Source organism: Pungitius pungitius, chromosome 2 (genome assembly GCF_949316345.1).
Source record: "Pungitius pungitius chromosome 2, fPunPun2.1, whole genome shotgun sequence".
In the NCBI taxonomy this organism is placed as follows: domain Eukaryota; kingdom Metazoa; phylum Chordata; class Actinopteri; order Perciformes; family Gasterosteidae; genus Pungitius; species Pungitius pungitius.
In genome coordinates this window covers 29,841,067-29,861,212 of record NC_084901.1, presented here as the reverse complement: position 1 = coordinate 29,861,212, position 20,146 = coordinate 29,841,067, and the positions used below count along the sequence as shown (strand labels likewise).

The following is a 20,146-nucleotide window of genomic DNA, read 5'->3' as shown; positions in this document are numbered from 1 at the left end:
AAGGGATTTCCACATTTTTTTTTACCTTTCATCCAGTCCAGCACTTGCTTTGGTGTCCATTTACTTATTGGTTCCATAACCAAAGCCATGGTGTCACAGTCTCTCCGAGAAGAACGGCACAGGACTCAATGTGGGCGACATAAAACGAAACTTGTCGGTCACATCTGGAACGAGACGGTGGGCGAATCTGCGGGAAAAGAGAGGTTTATCAGTTTCTCTCCATCAGAGCATGGCCGCCTGCAGAAACGGTGAGCGGGATGCGGTGGTGCATTCCACGCGCACACACGGAGACACGCACACACGCGCTCTCTCCTTTCCCTCCCTCCTTCTTGTTCCCTCGATCTCTTTCTCTCCTCACTTCTATCTCTCTCTCTCTCTCTCTCTCTCTCTCTCTCTCGCTCGTGCCTTCCCGCCAGCAGCCCGCGCGCTGTGAGAAGTAGATTCGGTGGGCGCGAGGGGATGGAGCGAGCCCTCCCCCTTCTCCTCTTCTCCTCCCGCCCGGCTCGCTGCAGCATCACAAGGGCCACCACTCATATAACACGGACCAGGGAATGGTGCAACGTACACCATATAGGGAGGATCTCTCTGTGCCCCCCCCCCCCCCTTCGCCTCCACTTATACACATGCATAGATGGAACTCAAGCAGCCCTTTAATGAAGTACTTGGAAAAATCACTGTTTTAGCGCAGTAGAGTCATTTTAGTAACAGACATTTCAGTACATGAAATAATACAGGAAGGACACGTTTTCGTGTTTTGCATTTTACAAATGATTCATGTCAGGCTTAGTTCGAAAAATCGATGAACAGTTTCCGCATTATTTGTGCATTTTGGCAGGTGCGTGGTAGCCAAATCACGAGGAAAGCTAGTTAGTCTTCTCCCGAAGTTCACCATGTGTAGAAACCAGCATCAGTTGTCCGTCGCTAGTGCCCGGTGCACGAGCTGCGCGGTGAGAAACAGTGCCCCCTGCTGTGCACCTGACACACAGGTGACGTAATGGATTAAAGCAGCGTCTCCTCCATCACCTCCTCCCCCTAAATAAGGCTCACTCTATATACAAAGAAAGATGGAGAAAGTAGCAGGAGGTAGAATAGAAAGACAGATACACACTCACACAGTCAGAGGAACAGATCACAAAACACAATGGTTACAGAGTAACTTAGTTTATTTCCGTTTCATGGAACCGACAAAAAATAAATGATTCAAAGCACAGATATGGCTATTGTGCCAACCCTCAAACAATTAAGGGATGCTGGTCCTTCAAATGAAATGTATTTGCACTTGGATGTTGTGTTTATGTTACTGGCAAGGTATACCTAAGTGACAATATTTGTTTGGACCTTTGTTCAGACAGAAGATGAATTACCACATTTGCCTCATGTTTGGATTACTGTGGCCAAATTTGTCCTTACATGCTCTGTTGCTTACTTTCATTCTGCCTGGTCTCCCTCCCTGAAACATATTGTTAGTCATTCTGCAACAGAAATGCTAATAAACTGTAATAAATCATTTTTTGACGGTGCATTACCCAGGATGAAAAAACTACAGTGATTCTGTTGCTGAATAAAACAGCTGTGAACAACAAAATGATACAATTCAGTGCATGACTATATAGTTCAGTGCAGTATGCCAAAGCCGGTTGTTCAAGGATGACAATGCAACTCTCTGTAAATTATGAACCAATTATTTATTAATGTACAATTTTGAAATTAAAAAAAAGAATCAAGCACAAACATTTCCTGCCATATAATTATACTCGATAAGAATATTTGCTATTGTTAAGTCATGTTAATATGACCTGCAGGGGAAGCAGTCTTTTTATCCATTCTCTGTTGGCAACATTTATGGAAAACTACTGTACAATTCAGTGACGGACTACATACAGTTAAAAAAAGGCACCTTTTTGTGCTGATGAGGACACAAACCATTCCCCATCCAAAGTTTCGGCTGCTCCCATGTCTGTGACCTCCTCCTCCTCCTCCTCCTCCTCCAGCAGCCCGCTGAACAAAGTCAATGGTGGGCGGGACCACGGCGCTCAGTTTTCAGCCGTTTCCGAATGTGACCGAGATGATCTTGAGCTCCCATTGGCTCCTGTCTGCCAACACGTCACAATCATGATTAGAATTGATGATCGGACGATCTGATTTCATTGTCTCGCAAAGGGGATCGGTGGGGAAATCTGCTGAATTTGAACGTTCGCCTGATTTTGACATCAAATATGGTAGGTGGAAGAGTGACTTCACTTTTCGCTTCGGGAGAGTCCCCCACCCCCCTTAGTTTGTGTATCTTGTTTGTGTCCGCCCGAAAGCACAGGGGTCACAACGGGCGGCCATGGCAGGGCTCGTGAAATCACAGAATTGCAAAGCAAAAGTTTAGCTGCAGCTATTTGCTGGTGGGGGGGGGGGAGCTAAGCTAACGCTAGCATAGCTTGCATGCTAACAGCTTTGGCTGCCTCAGACGTGGCCGCCCCGAGGCCTGCGAGCTAACGCGAGCTCTCGGTGTGTCCATTGTGCTCACCCCGGTGTGTTTGCCGTCTGGCTGGCGGTGGTGGAAGTTATGGCATGCGCATTCCTGTGAGGGAAACGCGTGACTGGATCCACGAGCCGTTCCCCTCGGCGCTGTGCTAACCCGAGGTGCACAGCGTTAGTTTTCGCTACAATTCTCTCCGCAATGTTTCCATATCGACTGCAGCCATGCGCAGTCCGCCTGCCAAAATAGACCTGCTGGATGCTTATTGGTCGCGTCAGAATTCCCGCATGTGGCATATTCCTGTCTTCGTGAAAATAAAAATAAACTCTTTTAACGGAGCAGTCGGAGCGTTGCTAGGGTTACCGGAGGCTGCCTCGGTGAGCGGACACACAGGACCCACGTCGGCTCTGAATCCCGTCACTCTGGATCCCAGTTCTATAGCAATTTAGTTCTGTGTGTGTGCGTGTGTGTGTGTGTGTTTGTGACACATTGAAAAGACAAGATAGCTGTGTCTTTTTCACCCATAATTTGTAATTAATAGGTGCATGATAGTTAATGCGTAGTGACTGGATTTAAATAGTTTTCACTTGATGAATAGAACATTGTTTTAATGGGGACTATTAGCTTGATTGATAGTCTTATTGATGCTGCACAGTGGCTTGTCACAGCTTGTTATACTTTGACTGACAGCGTGTTGTGTATTTAACAGCTCCACGGCGCTGGCAGTAACTTTTTTTCTCCAAAATGAGTAATATATTACAAGTGTTGACTGTCTGTCAACGATTCCATTAAACTGATCCGTGCACATCTCGACCCCCGGAAAAAAAGAACCAGTCCTTTGTTGTTTCAATTCTTCTAAGCATGCCTACACACACACACAGCGAGTTGTCACGACTCAGTCGTACACTTTGACTCTTAAGCGTAGTCTGCATTGCTCTCTCCTCAGCCGCATTACCCAGCAGTGTGCCAGGTACACTGAGACACGATGAGTGCAATCGAACTCACGCTGATCTAGAAAAATGGAGGTTTTGCTGTGATCGGCATGGCTGCCCCGTTCCCCTCCAGTGGCAGAATGGATGCATGGGCCCAGAGGCGCGGCCTGCAGACTGTGAGTAGATCTCAAGTTGCATTTCAACATAAGCTGGAATATATATGTCGATTTTTTTTTTAAATAACATGGCTTGAAATCACAACAAATTGAAAACCAAGTCCGTTGATGGCTGCTGCTTAGAACTATGTAATAGTAATTTGTTTGCTAAATTACTATTCAATATGAGAAAATGTTGTAATATTTAGAAGTAAATCAGCTACAAAAGCCTTCATCTTCCGTTCCATTAGCCAAAAGTTAGAGAAAATGCCATGAAGTGTCTGCGTTCCCACTAAATGCTTTATCTCCTTGACCTAATCATCTTATTTGAGTTCTTTATCTCTGCCACTGTCTCTCAGATGAACCTGCGCTCAGTGTTTACGGTTGAACAGCAGAGGACCCTCGAGCGTTACTATGATAACGGGATGACTAATCAGAGCAAGGCCTGCTTCCAGCTAATACTGCAGTGTGCTCAGGAGGCCAAGCTGGACTTCAGCGTGGTCCGGGTAGGCCCGTAAAGATGTGCCCCTTGTTTTTGTGTGCATGAGCTAAAGGCAAGCAGAACTCTGTCCTCTGATTAGTGGCGCACCGTTGCAAGGGGCAAGTAGAATGCGTGAACCAATGCTTAGTCGTGAATTGTTGTCCTCACTTAGCTGTATTGCTTTTCTTAAGTGACATCACTGTACTGATTGCTCTTCTCCACGCAGACATGGGTTGGCAATAAAAGACGTAAGCTCGCCTCCAAGGTGGAGCAGAACGGCGCCGTGTCTCATTCCTTATCCAGCCACGGACTCGCTGGGGGATTACTCTCCAGTCACTCGTTGGCAGGAGGTCCACTGTCCCACCACGGCCTCCCGGCGGGGCACCTGCTTCCCGCCGACGTGGCTGCAGCGCGCAACCTCCAGAACCGCGTGCACCTCCTCCCGCCAGCCTCGTCCTTCCCGTCTTTGTCGTCGACATCTTCCTCCCCTTCCTCTTCCTCGCCCCATAGCAGCGGTAGCAACAACAACAACGGCGACGTCATACTGACCGGGATTTACTCCCTCAACTCCATCCCCCGCTCCCGCCCGAGACCCCCGGCGCCCCCTCCTCAGTCAGACTTTGATGTCCCTGCACACACGTCCTCACATCTGATCAGCCGGGCCCTGCAGGGCAGGAGCAGCGCCGCCTCCTCGCCTCTGCACTCCAAGCTGGTCTCGCTCTCTCAGAACCTCCCGCCCCTTACATCTGCCTCGGGGCCGTTAGTCTACACTGCAGTCAGGAAGGGGGCTTTACTCCTCGGGGAGGCTGGGGTAAGTGCAGGAGATGGGGCAGTACCTCTTAGCTGGACTAGGCAGTACGGTAGAGTGCAAACTCACCCTTGGTCCTCTTCCTCCCTGCCCCAACCTCAGCCTCAGCCCGGACCTCACTCCAACCCTCAACCTCAACCTCAATCTCAACCTCAACCATCGGCCCCTCAGAAGACGCGGGTCACCCTCTCAGTGCAAAACTCAAGTCCCTCATCCAAACAGACACCTCGTATCCAGCAGGTCTTCACCTTGTCCGAAGGAAGCGAGGGGGACCCACTTGGAGACTCTCCCGCTCGCTCAAGTCGCGAGTCTACCAGGAAAAGCCAGGAGGCGCCGCATTCCCTGGACCCCAGTGAGAACTTCTCCATCGCCATGGAAACCGGAAATGAAGAAGACGAGTGGGAAAAGGAGGAGCAGCTGGCCAATATGGCCGCCCAGACCCACCTCCACAGGGAGAAGACGTCGAGCAGACCATCTGACGCACCTGTGGCGAGAGGAGACCACACGCCGCCTATGACCGGCACCAGACCCGCACTCCTTCACGGCAACACAACTCTTCAGGGCAGCTACTGCGTCACAGCACAGACCTCACTGACAGGGGAACCCGGCTCACAGGTAGGAGAGGTTTTCCCGCCCCTTTCCTGTCAAGTGAATTAAAAAGACTAGAACCTGACCCCGTTTGTTTGTGTTTCTACGTGCAGACTCCACTTGGTGTGTCGGCCGCCCCCTGGGTTATCAGCAACTCCAGAAAGAGAACAGTCAGTACTTTAAAAAACAAATTCTGTCACTTTAAACACAACACTTTAATAAACAGTGCTGTGAAAAAGTATTTGCCCCCTTTTTTTAGATATTCTGGCCGACTTCTCTTTGTTAGACAGGTTCTACTTAAGTTATTTCTTGATTCTGTCTCATATTAAAATTTGTTTTGATGATCAGAAACATTTAAGTGTGACAAACCAGAAAGGGGGCTAATCACACCACTGTATATTATAGGAGTAAAAGAGGATTTAGGCTGACTATCAGCGGGAATCTTCTGTAGTTAGATGCAGATTCTGTGCTTTTAGCTGCAGGACCGGACCCAGTTCAGCGACGCGGATCTCATCCAACTGAAGCGCTACTGGGACCGAGGCATGACCAGCCTGGGCTCGGTCTGCAGGGAAAAGATCAACGCTGCAGCCAACCAACTCAATGTAGACACTGAAATAGTCAAGGTAACCCACTCCAACTCATTTGTAAAAACTAAATAGACGTCAACCAGTGGCACCGTAGCAATGCTTATGGACTAAATGTCCATAGTCCCTGAGTCCTGACACACACTCACACACAGGGTGTGAAGGAGAAGCTTTGCCCATGCAGCATTCATTTAGTCAAGGCTCCATTTTTATTTCTCTTACTTTAGCGTCACATTTAACAGACTTTATTTCGAAAAGCTTATAGCTAGCATTGAATTGCGGCCGAGCATTTCTCTCAACGTCTGTGAGACTTAACCGTGTTGTGTTTTGCCAACTGGCAGACATGGATCAGTAACAGACGGAGGAAGTACCGTCTGATGGGTATTGAAATCCCTCCACCCAAAGGCGGGCCCGCCGTATTCTCGACCTCATCGCCGGGAAACAAATCCCCGGTGGCCCTCAGCCCCGACGAGGTGGGACTCAGGACGCCCGAACTCGGAGATGACATCAATGACATCAATGACGAGGGGTCTCTCTGCCTATCTGAAGGTTAGGCCGCTTATCACAGTGCACCCCCGAACGCCGCAGGCGTGCAAACAGACCCCATCCCCCAGCATCCCACGCTCTCTTTCTCCCTTCTAGACGGCACGGACGAATCCCAGCAAAGGGACGAAGAAGACGGCATCGACGTGTCCACTGCTACTGCACTGGTCAATCACGTGGTACGTTGTTATGACGCAGATACTACGGGGACAGCCTCATTCAATTTCGGCACTTAGGGATGGCCACTGGTAGGGATGGTGATACTCAAATGCTAAGGCTATCAAGTGGGTCAGAGGTTGTGCAGGCTAATTAAACACAAGTTCATAAATTTGCTTGTTTCATCTCTCATCAAATGCAGTAAGTTACAGAAAGCGAGCACATGCAACAAGAAACCAGAGTAGTCGCAGCGCTCTCATCTCGATCGAATCTCTGTGTCTGCTTCAACAGAAGATCGAAGTCATTGACGGGGTGGACGGATATGGAGACGATGAAGATGACGACTTGCTGGCTTCCGACCTCGACCAAATGCAGAGCATGCTGGAGTTCAAGGTGAACACAAAAACAGGTTTATGGCCGACGTGTTACGCAAAACAAAAAGCACTTCCACTAACTTCTCGCCTTTTGGCTTTTCAAACATTTCAGCACGAGGAAGTGCAGTTCTTAGAGATTGAGCTAGAGAACCAAAAACAAAAGTACGACGAGCTGGCGAGCTTCACAAAGAGCCTCCTCAGCGCCGTGAGGACCAACAACCTGGAGAAACAGCAGGTAGCGCACCGCCGCGTTGAGACGCCGCCTCCTCGGCCGGCCGCCGTTTCTCACCTGGGGGGGGTCCCTGCTGTCGTTTTGTGTGTTTAGGAACTCATGGCCAGCCTACCTCAGCCTTCGGACCAGGACTGGGACATGACGGAGGAGAGGGGAACGCGGCCCGCTGATGCGCCCTGCGAGCACAGCGGATCCCCGGTGGCGGAGAGACCGCCGCTCCCGTCGAAACAAGTAGTCCCGCCGGACCACGTGCACAAAGAAGAGCCGTCGGCGGAAGCCAGCGAGCCCTCTGCATCAGAGGAGCGACTGCAGGAGGCGGCCGCACAACAAAAGTGACGGCGTCGCGTGCATCCGCTCACATCGACTCATACAGATGTTTTAACACTCCGTGTAGAAGATAGTTTTGGACGATATGGTTTTACGCACATTCACACGCTCCCACATGAACTCGTGCTCTACGCCCAGTGCCTGTGGATTGACGCTTCACCGCGACTGTTGGGCTGACAAATGCCTTTTTTTTAATGCATATCATGCCTTGCTCTGGACCGGTCCGGAGAGAACAATAAACAACCTCTAACTTATCTGTATGGCTGTTTGTTTCACTTCTCTCATGCATCAGCAAAGCACTGTGCTGTAACACGCCAACACTGTCGAAAGAATAATGTTCACATCCTGTAGTGGCCAATTATTTTGTGTTGCAGGTTTCAAACTAAAGAGCCAGCATGCATTAAAAAGGATTTCAATCATAAAAGTCGGCCATGAATAACATACATAATGACATTAACTATGCCCAATGTGACTTACACAAACCATTATTGTTTGTTGCCTTAAGGTGCCTTAAGGTGAATTAGATTCACAATTGCATTTTAAATGGTAAGTTGTGCCTACGAAACAATAAAGACGTGTAAGGTTTCACATTACCTCACCACACAAACACGTTGTGCTTGTGTGGTGGGAGAGAGCGACAGAGCTGGAGGGAAAGTGGATGAGTTTTAATCCTCTTATTTCCTCTTGGACTCCGGATGGACAGGCTTATGAAACAGTGGCTTTAAAACATTCAACTTACACCCTGAAGATCAGAGGCTTAGATTTCTGGCTCACCACAAGAGGCTGTTGTGCCTCCTAATTTTACCCTGCGTCAGCCAGAAACTAAACTCCTTTGTCCTTTTCAGCAGCGGGGACTATTTCCGTTTCAAGCAAATGGTCCATCGCCGGGATGCACACATTTCACGCGCATCGTCACGTCCCCTACGCCACTGCGTCCTCTGTATCTCCAGATCCGTCGCTTTGATTTGGACGGGGGGGAAATCCTTAACTGAATTGCGTCATAAATACGTCAATAAACTCTCATTCACTGGCGACCAGGTACCACGATAGCCGCCATATTCGCATCCATGGCAGGGTAGCGGCGCTCTAGGCAAGCGTGTTGTCCAGATATCAGCATCAACCATTCCCCCCCCGCAGCGACCCCCGGAACCCAGACCCCGACCCCCACAGCGGTCTGCGGCCACACGGCTTGGATCCGGTCATCAAAGCAGGGCAGCCGGACTTCCACGGAGGGGAAGACATGCAACGTGGAGCGGGGGTCTAGGACTGCGATGCCGTAGACTTAGAGAGCAATCCTGGCACAAGATGGAGGTAAACAGCGTCTCTAGTGAGGTGGGTTGATAAGTGCTTGCTTCAATTAACCGTGTATTTAACATTGTTTGGGTCTGTCCCGTTAAGTTAGCTTGCCCTGCTAGACTGGGCAGAACTTACATTCGCGTCACGACATGCAGCGCACCGTGATGCATGCTAACAGGGTAGCTAATGCTAACAGCTGGTTATGTGTTTATTTTTGTTGCCCTGTTCGGGTTTATTAGTTTGATAACTGTCCTTTGGGGGCTTATGATGCCGCCCGTTGTTCAGTGGAGGCGGCATGCTCCCAGTCCAGTGACGCGTGACCTGCTCGTAGCTTTTGTTGTTATTTACACTTCTCGAGAGGAGTTTGCCTCACGGCTAGCCTAGCTTATGTAGCATTAGCATGTCGTTAGCCTGCTAGCTGACAGCCTGCATGCTTGAAACTTGGGAGACAAGTTTTTAATAAGCCTCTACCGTGTGTTTAATGAAGAGCCGGCGAAGTGTTTCCATGTATCTACGGCATAGAACATTTTAGAGGCGTTACAGTTATTCAAAGTTTAGCACTAGGTGGGTTAGATTTGGTCTTCTGAAGTGAGGTCTGGCAGCAGCACAAGTAAATCAGTGATGCGGATGTTCGCTTTTACTGTCGTTCAACATCTGTAATAACGCATTATTTATTTTCTCTTTTTAAAAAGCTATTTATCAGCACACAACCGATAGTATATTCTTGTATAAAATTAATAGCAAGCTGGTGGTTAAACCCTCTGCATATTCTGTCCACCGGGACCATAACAGGAAACACTCAATATAATGTAACCAGCTGTATTAAATATGAGCTGATTCGCCATCTTTTAGAGCTTTTAATAAATAAATAAATTTGAACCCAAATTATCTTGAAAAAAAAAGATCTGTCTAAATGCGGAATGGTGACATCTGGAGAGGCTGCGCTTGCCCCACGGTGGAGTGTTTTTTCAGCAAAGCAGCAAAGCCGACCTGACACCACAAACCTCTCCGTCTCCCGGATTCTTTGCGGTCTTTCACACCTCCGGCCCAAACGCTCCGTATGCCCGGGGGACCGACCGCATTCAGAGCAGGCACATCGCTATTGCCACATGCATTTCTGACCTAGTCCTCCTCCTCCTCCTCCTCCTCCTCATCATCACCATCACCCACCCAGCGCCCCCAGCACACCTCACTTGTGTTTAGAAGACTTCTACCACTGCATCTTTTGGCAAAGTTGAAGAATGAGCTCATTTATGTAGGTGGCATGGAAATATTGAATAACTGATCACCTGTTGGTTCCTGTTTTTCCGTGTCTCACAATGTTTCTCAGCTCTTGCCACAAGTTAAGTCCTTTTAAAAAAAATTATGATTTGAAAGCCGCCAGGACAGCAGAAGAACACAGTGAACAACACACATCTCTACACTCGTACTGCGGACTAGTGGTCCTGCTGGCTGTTAAATGCACTCATCGAATTTTATTTTTTAATATTATTATTTGTTTAGTTCATATCTAATCAAAGCATCGCGTGCAACTGTGAGATGACATTATGTACAAGTGTCCGGCGTCTTTTTTTTTCTCCAACTGGCTGAAAAAGACTCGCCCTGGTTGTGCTGCAAGTGTAAGTGTAGGCCGCACAAGCCGCGATGAGCCACAGCAAAAGGTGGGAGTGAAAATGTATGTGTGAATTATGACACAATCCCTGTCCTGGCTCCAGAGATGCACTCAGGCTTGCATCTTGACATTTTTATTCCTCTGTGATAAGTCTTTTGAAGAGCACGCCGCGGCAGATTAAGTGAATGTTTACGTCGATGACATCATTCCAGGTTGCTACAGATGTCGTAAAGTGTTTTGTTGGCATCTGTTCTGTGGAGGTACGTGAGTGTGTGTTGGTGGCTCCACCTACTGAGTGGGCTTGCGTAGCGCTATGACTCATCCCCCCTCTTCGGAGGCTTGATGGAATTCAACACACAAACACACTGGACTGAATACATCATGCGGGCTGAGCTTTGGCACAGAATTGAAATATGCAGACCTGTTAACGTCTCAGCGGTCCGTTTACTGTGCAAATTACTTACTATAATATCTGACATTCCTCTGCTGACAGTATCACCGTGTGACACATCAGGCTGATAACTAAATGTCCAACTGGGGTCTTCTAAACTAACATGCATGTGGCCACCAGCGTCAGGCCTGACTGGGGATTAAGCTAGAATGCTAATAATGAGGGGCTTTATGGGGACAGGATGAGCGCTGGACAGCTGGTCAGGCCTCGGGCGCATGGACTTGGTGCTTTTTTTTTTTGACAACAAACGAGAGCGTGAGCTGGAAAAGCGAACGCGGGCTGTTGGCGCATGTGACTCATTGATTTCATCTGTCGAGTCCTCCGTCATACATGTGGGCGTGAGGCAGCTGCACTCGTAGCCCTGCTCAGCTAAAAAAACAAGGATGAGCAAGCTTCGTGAAAGTGTCTGCTGGTCGCCGCCTCTGATGAAGTCTCTTGCCTTCGCCGCAGGTCAACGGACATGAGATCATGGACGAGCCCATGGAGGAGGGAGAGTCTTTCTCACACTGTGTAAGTAATCCACGCGCTCGGAGAGCGTTTGTGGGGGACAGACGCGCGGTATTCATCAGATACCGTTTTTGTGTAGGATGAAGATACGTACGAGGAGATTCCTATCACCCACCATGTGAAAGAAGGCTGTGAGAAAGCGGATCCATCTCAGTTTGAACTGCTCAAAGTCCTCGGCCAGGGCTCTTTCGGCAAGGTGAGGAAACTGAGCGGACGGTGGGAGCGGGGTGAGGTTGTGCCGTCATTTTGTGTCATTCTCCAGCTCTTCCTTTTCTCTCAGGTGTTTCTTGTCAGGAAGATCTTGGGTCCAGATGCTGGTCAGTTATATGCAATGAAAGTCCTAAAAAAGGCATCTTTGAAAGGTAAAGCAACTTTATTTTCAGTCTGGATATTCCCAAAGTGCTCTGTCCTCACTTCCTGTTTTGTCTCTACAGTCAGGGACCGAGTTCGCACTAAGATGGAAAGAGACATTTTAGTGGAAGTCAATCATCCCTTCATAGTGAAGCTGCACTATGGTAAGAGAAACTCTTATTTACATGATGCACAACTAATTATATATATATATATATATGTTTTTGTTAGATTATGGTTTAACAGACTCTTGACTGTGTAAGCTAATATCTAGTGTTATCCTGCTATGGTATCAATATTATTGATTGACTTGTTTCCACGTCTCACAGCCTTCCAGACAGAAGGGAAACTGTATTTAATACTGGACTTTCTCAGGGGAGGGGATGTATTCACTCGCTTATCCAAAGAGGTAAGCTCACATCCTGTTGCTCAACATGTCTTTATACTAAAGTTTATAGTGTCTGAAAAGAAAAGTACATCATGTCCTTGTCACTCTGATATCAGTATTTATTGGTTAATTTATTGTTGAGCTGACCGCTACAAATGGACCATGTGCACATTTACTATGCAAAAGGCATTTTCTAAGAACCTACTTATGAACAGGTGTATTGTCTCGTGTTTTTCAGATTGAGGCTTGAATTCCATTGAACACCAATGCCGTTTTGTTTTTTTTAATTAAGAATTTTGGTTGTTTTTGTCAGTGTGAGGCTTCGCTCGGTCCTTTCTCAAATGCCTACAATGCCGTGATTGTTCTCGAGACAGACCTTGTTTTGAAAGCATGTCTCAGAGCCAAAGCGATAGCTGCCGGCAAATGTCAAATCAACAGCTTGCTGAGTCGTGTAACGTATTTGAAATGTTGATATTGTGACAATAATAACACTCTGTTTTCTCTGTTTGTGGTCACTGAAGCTTGACATTGAAGTTGTCTTTTTTTTTTCTTTCTTTGCTGCTGAATATCTCTTTTCTCCTTAGTTCAGAGAGTAAATTTGTCCAGTTCTTATCAGGTTATGTTTACAGAGGAAGATGTGAAATTCTACCTTGCAGAGCTGGCCCTGGCCCTTGACCACTTGCACAGCCTGGGCATAGTTTACAGAGACCTAAAGCCGGAGAAGTAAGACATCTTCATTGACCTTCTTCACCATAACGTCACCAAACATCTGTCGTCACAGCGACCTAATCCATCGAATACAAGATCTGTTGTAAGGCTATTTGAAGCTCACCCCCACTGACAACCTGCTCCATGTCTTTCAGCATCTTACTTGATGAAGCTGGACACATAAAGTTAACAGGTAGGTTTTTCACTTGAAGCTTAATACCGAATACTTTTTTTATATATATTTTTTATTTTAAAACATGGTTTTTAAATTAAATCTAGTCTAGTTTATGGCCTTTAATTACACTGTTTCATGTTAAATGTCTTTACTCGTACGCGCAGCATTTAAAAAGGGGCGCGCTGACTAGATGTGGCCGCGCGGTCGGCTCTGTGTCTCACCATGTTTGCTTTGCATTGCTGTCTCGCAGACTTTGGTTTGAGTAAAGAGTCAGTAGATGCTGATAAGAAGGCTTATTCCTTCTGTGGTACGGTGGAGTATATGGCCCCTGAGGTGGTCAACAGGAGAGGACACACACAGAGCGCGGACTGGTGGTCTCTGGGAGTGCTTATGGTACACAAACCGGCTTCATCAATGATATTAAAAAAAGTGAGCAAAAAGAGAAAACAAATCTCCGGTGCTGATGTTCCCTTTGGTCTTCTCCCAGTTTGAGATGCTAACGGGGACGCTACCATTCCAAGGGAAAGACCGTAATGAAACCATGAACATGATCCTCAAGTGAGCCCCCTTGACACTCAAGTGCTTTGCAAGAAACTGTGTGCCGTAGCTTATCTTTGTGTCCGTATCCACCTGTCGCTCTCTGCTCTGCTCTGCCCCCTCCAGAGCAAAGTTGGGAATGCCCCAGTTCCTGAGTTTGGAAGCCCAGAGTTTGCTGAGAATGCTGTTCAAACGTAACCCTGCTAACCGGCTAGGTAAGGGCGTCAGTGTGTGTGTGTGTGTGTGTGTGTGTGGACCTGTTGGACTGAAAGGAAACGGCCCGTGTGTGGCTCTCTACTCGCATTGCGCCACTCGCTGCAGCTTGTTAGCATTTTGGCACCCGCTTGAATCCCATGCCGGGAGAGAGAAAAAATGTGCGAACGTGTTGTTGACCCCTCTGCAAACAATAAAAACTGCCGTGCCAGGTTAACTGAACCAGAGTGATCTGTGTCTTTAGGGGCCGGGCCCGACGGAGTGGAGGAGATCAAACGGCACGCTTTCTTTTCCACCATCGACTGGAATGTGAGCTCACACACACACACACACACACACATGCGCGCAGCCTACTCATTTCTCACACATGCACACACACACGCACGTAACTCTCCAGCTTCTGGTGAGGCTTCACACCTATCAAACGGTTGGCTTGTGGAGTTCTGGCCATCCGTGTCCTGTGTGTGTGTGTGTGCGTGTGTGTGTGTGTGTCTGGGCAGAGGGCCAGTTCTCAATGTGTGTGCGATAATGGCGCGGCATGAGTGTTCATGAGCCTGCAGGATGCTATTGGCTGGACCGGGCTAAAGAGAGCGAGATGGGAGCTGGTTAATCTGGGAAGAGACCTCTTTGGCAAAACGGCCTGCGGCGGGGTTTAGTTTCTAACGTGGTAGGTGTGTGTGTGTGTGTGTTCCTGCAGACACTGTACAGGAGAGAGCTCCAGCCCCCGTTCAAGCCTGCGGCAGGTAAACCAGATGACACCTTCTGCTTTGACCCAGAGTTCACCGCTAAAACGCCTAAAGGTAAGTTCATACCTACACACTATTTTAATCTTAAAAACAAGTGACTGCAACTGAGCGCTGATTGAATCATTGACATTTGTTCAGGTGTGTATGTTCACCTGATCATGAATTGTCTTCTGTACGTGTAGACTCCCCAGGTATCCCTCCCAGTGCTAACGCCCACCAGCTCTTCAAAGGCTTCAGTTTTGTGGCTCCAAACCCGATGGACGAGAACAAGAGCTCCCCACTGCTCAGCATACTCCCCATAGTCCAGGTATAGTCTGAATCTCTGTCACATATTACACAGGTTAACTATTAGCACAATAACTTGCATGCAGGTATTCTTTTAGTCAAAAAACAGTACAACAGAATAATCACCACTTCTCTCCGATTAGTGATTTGGTTTGTTTCATAATGTTCATTCAGCCTGTATCTTTTATTGAAAATTCATCACGTCACGTTGAATGTTCCCTCCAGATGCACGGGGGCTCGACCAAGTTCTCTGATCTTTACGAGCTGCAGGAGGACATTGGGGTGGGCTCCTACTCCATTTGTAAACGCTGTGTACACCGAGTCTCTGCCATGGACTACGCTGTGAAGGTAGTACGGCTTCTCCTTTTTCCTATTCTGCATCAATAGTTGCATCGAGGGACAACCTCTTCATGCAGATGTTTTTATTAAGATAAAAGACGCTTTTTTGCAGCAGTTAAGTAAACTGGATGACTAGTATTAGTTTCCGACCCTCTATGAAATAGTGGGACATTAAGCAGACCTGCTGTGGTTAGTGTGGCCAGCAGAGGGCAGCAGAGCTGAAGCCACGTCCCGGCGAATTTGCAATGTTAACTGCGCTCATTTCTTTATTTTCCGACTTGGTTTAATTTGACGAGCTGCTCGGCCCTGTGTTTCCTTCTCCCTCAGATTATAGACAAAAGTAAGAGGGACCCTTCTGAAGAGATCGAAATCTTGATGCGATACGGACAGCACCCCAACATCATCACACTGAAAGACGTCAGTAACATTTTGCGACGCTGCAGTTTTTTTTGTTCGTTCCCGTACTTACTGTGTGTGTGTGTGTGTGGGCACCAGGTGTATGACGAGGGCAGGTATGTCTACCTCGTGACTGAGCTAATGAAGGGAGGGGAGCTGCTGGACAAGATCCTCAGGCAGAAGTTTTTCTCTGAGAGGGAGGCCAGCGCTGTGCTCTACACCATCACCAAGACTGTTGACTACCTCCACTGCCAAGGGGTGAGCGGGCGCGTGCATCCACCCATGGGAGCACAAGAGAGGATTCGCTAGCTCCTCCTCTGACATTTTGCCCTATCCTCTCCTCTCCTCAGGTGGTGCACCGAGACCTGAAGCCCAGTAACATCCTATACATGGATGACTCGGGAAACCCAGACTCCATCCGGATCTGTGACTTTGGATTCGCCAAACAGCTTCGGGGGGGCAACGGCCTGCTCCTCACGCCCTGTTACACCGCCAACTTTGTGGCGCCAGAGGTGAGAAAAGACGGGAGCGTGAAGAGGGCAAACTGCAAAGACTTGATGGCAGAAAGCGATTTTGGGGGGGGGGGGGGGGGGGGGGGGTACGAAGTAAGAGGGAAGAGCAGCGTGTAAAGACAAGTTTCGTTATTCTTTTTCTTTTTATTGTTGTCGGTGTGAGTCCCTAAAAGTTTGCTTCTTTGTTTCGGTGGTCCAGGTACTTATGCGGCAAGGTTATGATGCAGCCTGTGATATATGGAGTCTTGGAGTTCTACTGTATACTATGCTGGCAGGGTAAGACAACACTTTTTAGATATAGGTTGTTTAATAACACATGAATTGGAATGAATAATTGTGAAGTGTTTCTTTTTTTCAACCAGCCTTAGCTTGTGCTGTTGGTGTTATTACTTTCCAAAGTCACGATATGCTGCTTTTTCCCCGACGCCCCCCCCCCCCCCCCCCCCCCCCCCGGCAGGTACACGCCGTTTGCAAACGGCCCAAACGACACGCCAGAGGAGATCCTCCTACGGATAGGATCGGGAAAGTTCTCTTTGACCGGTGGCAACTGGGACACGGTATCGGACACCTCAAAGGTACACGCCACCATGAGGTGGCCCACACGGTGTAACTGGAGCTGTAACTTGAAAGCTTGTTCTTCAAAGTCTAATATTAATGATTTGGTTTCCTCTTCTCATGCCTGTAAAGCACTTTGAAGAGTGGAAGCGTGCAACAGAAATGTCATTTGGCTGCTTGAATCCTTTTTGGATTCACTGTGACAGTGCAGACGTACGAATCATAACTCAAAGCATCTTTTCTCATGATGCGCATAGTGAGTTTATCAATGGGGGAAAAATAACACTGTCCCATAAACGCTTTTAAGATGTTAAGACGTCTTGGGATGTTCTGATTACGTTCCAGGACCTGCTGTCCCATATGCTCCATGTGGACCCTCACCAGCGGTACACAGCCGAGCAGGTCCTGAAGCATTCCTGGATCACCTGCAGAGATGCGCTACCCCATTTCCAGCTCACACGCCACGACGCGCCGCATCTTGTGAAGGTGGGCAAATGTTTTTTTGATTAATATTGAAATGTGTACATCCTTCCTACAGACAAACGTGGTAGACCGTAAAGCCTACTGGTACCTCAAAGATTAGATTTGACTTAATTAAACATGTAACCACATCTCTCCGAAGCAGAGGTCGGTCTGAATTCCGCTCCGTGCTTTCATTCCCTTGATATATAAAAGTGATTCATACACTCCTCACCTCATCCATTACTAATACCACATCCAACAGAGCGAACATCCCGCTAACTGATCCAGCCACTTATTCGGTTCTAATGCTTCTTTGACAAAAAAAAAAAAAGGTTGCATTTTTGACATTACGTGTTTGGGGCACTGAGAGCACTGTTGCTAGGCAACACACAATTAAAACTCAAACTGACTCGTTTGTTGCACTCCAACATACTTAGGAATGATGGAACCTGTGGGAATATAAAAAATAAATTTTGTTTTATAAAAGAATTTCCGACATCAAACCGTACATTAATCATGGAACTAGAAGCAACCAGAGACTTCACACAGAGCAGACTGGTCATTAACTCCATCATCACCCCCAGCAAGAGCTCACAAGGAGTGCAGTCTGTCTGTCACCCCTCACAGAGAGAGGTTGTCTGGGCGGCATCTACACCGGGGGAGGGAGGGGCGTGCAGGAGAGTCTTCCTGCACATGAATCTGCCTCTCATCTATGTCGCCACTCAAAGCCTGTGATCATAGATGGAGGTCTGAGCAAAGATCAACAGTAAGCTGAGAGCGGCTCTTTGTGTGTTGAATCTCTCTTAACACCCCAACATCATGTCTCAGTCCCTTTGACCCTCAGTCAATGGCCTACAATGCCCCCTTGGTGCCTTCATAACAGTGACTGTTATTTACATTTAGTTAAACAGATAGGATTTTTTTTTTCCAGTAATTTTTGTCGCCAGAACTACTTTATAGAGGGAAGTGCGTGGTACGATGATAAACAAAAGTTGCGCAATACATCGTTGACTCAGCAAGAGGGAAGAATGTCTCTGCTTCTCGTGTTGAGGGCATTTCAAATTGGCAACCTTAATGAAAAGCCAGTGCGGAAGAACATTTCACCTTTCACTCCTCAGCGACCAGCAGGGGGCGGCTGCTTTGATCGCAATAGAGGTTCTAGAAGCTGATGAGGAAATCAGTACTTTGGTTGTACTCTTCTCCTGTCCCTTTCTACTAGCCAAGATCGCAAAGGCCAAATGCTCAAGGGTTCAAAACGGCAATTCACAAACAATTGTGGATGTCTGTCTAGTTCTCTTAATAATGAACGTGAGACCGACTGTGCACTAAGGTTGACATCCTTATTTCCCTCCGTACCCTACCCCTGCACCCCACATTCACTCCCTCATCCTATTGGTCCCAGGCATACCAACCTAGGGCTTCCTATTGGTTAAACCAACATGTCAATCAACTGTTGTGGTATTGTTCAATATTACTCATAACGTCCACTTATTTACAGCCCAACTATAATGTTGTCGTGTTGAATCTAACATCACAAATTCCTCACCAAAAACAAGACTTGCGGAGCAGCCTGATCTCCTGCCCTCGAACCCGATGTAATGATGCAAAATCACAGCGTGTGTGATAACGGAAATGCATCAAAGCCAAAGTCTTGCATCTATTTCAAAGTTCAAACGGCTTGTATGTGTTGTTGTTTTCCAGGGAGCCATGGCTGCAACCTATTCCGCACTGAGCCAGAAGACGAGTCAGCCGGTGTTGGAGCCCGTGGCGGCGTCCGGTTTAGCCCAGAGACGCAGCATGAAGAAACTCACCTCAACTGACATGTAGACACACACACACACACACACACACCACTCGTCCTGCAGTTTTAGACCTCACTCTTAGTTGGACTGTCACACGCAAACAAACACAGATCCAAGTCCTGACCAGACCAACCAATCGTCTCTCTTTTCTGTTCAGTTTTTAATCTATTTATTTGGAACACTCACACACTCACACTCACACACACACACACACACAAGCGCATAGTCACGATGGACGAGGGGTCTTTGTGGAGAAGTGGGCTGAGGGGAGACTCACATATCTTTAACTGCTGGGGAGACAGACTTGTATTTATTTCCACAGCTTTCATATGCACTTGCCCTCCTCGCCTTTCGTTCTCCCTTCCTCGTGTCGGGAAGAAACAAACCAGCTGATGTGCTCCTTCACTGTGATTGGCTGATTCCGAGCTGCTTTTGGTAAAACTGTGCCCCTCTCCCGCTCTGCTCTTCGTCTGCGCCCTGCTGTTTCCCCCCTCCTCGGTTCTCTCTCTTGCGCTTGTTGTCCGTCATGGTCTTAACTTCTCGTCTTTGAAGCCGGGGTTTGTGTGGGCCAGTGCTGGCAGGGCGATGTGGACTGAGGGACATTGCAAGACATTTTCCTCATTTAAAAAAAATAAAAAAATAAAAGATAATTCTGCTTGTGGCGGATACAAAAATTCCCTCGGGATCAAAATCATCTGCCAGCACTTAGGTTCTATGAATGCATGTGTGGAGGGAATGTGGATTTATTTTACCTTCAAATTCGCCGTCTGACTACTGTCACTTTGTGGCATCAAAAAAAGGGGGGGTGGGGGTGGGAGGGGCTGTAGATGAGCTAAAGTTTATGTAGAGTTTGAAGGTGGAACCAAGTGGTAACAATGACAGAAATTCTAGTTTGCAAAAAATATATATATATAAATAAATGAAGTTGATGATGATGAGGGGGGGGGGGGCTGTAGGGATTTCTCTGGGGGGGACGGGACGCACCCCGTCGAACCGGAGAGACTGAAATAAAAAAAGAAAAGAGAAAAAAAAATTCCATGGATATCTCTTCAAAAAGACATTGTGGAAATTGTATGATATTGTATTTATTTCATTTTGATTTTTAAGATTCTATTTTTCTTTCAAGTTCTGTATATATTGACATTAAAGATCATTATTGACATG

General features: G+C 47.5%; 3 protein-coding genes across 4 annotated transcripts in view; 2 read left to right on the top strand and 1 right to left on the bottom strand.

Annotated features, from left to right (window-relative positions):
- Positions 1-459, bottom strand: part of si:ch211-26b3.4 (connector enhancer of kinase suppressor of ras 2) — a 49,107-nt gene extending 48,648 nt beyond the window's left edge. The window contains 1 exon segment of the mRNA XM_037459885.2: positions 26-459. Coding sequence (XP_037315782.2) covers positions 26-89 — 64 coding nt within the window. The 5' untranslated portion in view covers positions 90-459.
- Positions 460-2,055: 1,596 nt separating this feature from the next.
- On the top strand, positions 2,056-7,901 carry hdx (highly divergent homeobox). Its single transcript, XM_037462115.2, has 11 exons — positions 2,056-2,219; positions 3,414-3,575; positions 3,914-4,060; positions 4,262-5,458; positions 5,545-5,601; positions 5,908-6,054; positions 6,357-6,564; positions 6,658-6,737; positions 7,006-7,107; positions 7,201-7,323; positions 7,414-7,901. The coding sequence occupies exons 2-11, from the start codon at positions 3,510-3,512 to the stop codon at positions 7,654-7,656; spliced, it is 2,370 nt and encodes a 789-aa protein (XP_037318012.2). The 5' UTR covers positions 2,056-2,219; positions 3,414-3,509; the 3' UTR covers positions 7,657-7,901.
- Positions 7,902-8,557: 656 nt separating this feature from the next.
- On the top strand, positions 8,558-19,883 carry rps6kal (ribosomal protein S6 kinase a, like). Of its 2 annotated transcripts, none has more exons than XM_037461515.2 (22): positions 8,558-8,958; positions 11,457-11,516; positions 11,593-11,709; positions 11,794-11,875; positions 11,948-12,028; positions 12,194-12,273; positions 12,869-12,975; positions 13,116-13,153; positions 13,386-13,528; positions 13,623-13,693; positions 13,799-13,887; positions 14,130-14,194; positions 14,583-14,685; positions 14,814-14,938; positions 15,142-15,264; positions 15,583-15,672; positions 15,751-15,909; positions 16,002-16,163; positions 16,363-16,439; positions 16,621-16,738; positions 17,064-17,204; positions 18,882-19,883. In XM_037461515.2, exons 1-22 carry the CDS (start codon positions 8,953-8,955, stop codon positions 19,005-19,007), a joined length of 2,163 nt encoding a protein of 720 aa, XP_037317412.1. In that variant the 5' UTR covers positions 8,558-8,952; the 3' UTR covers positions 19,008-19,883. The 2 variants fall into 2 exon arrangements, with proteins under 2 accessions (XP_037317412.1, XP_037317411.1); XM_037461514.2 differs by having other exon boundaries at positions 8,558-8,979.
- The last annotated feature ends 263 nt before the right edge of the window (positions 19,884-20,146 follow it).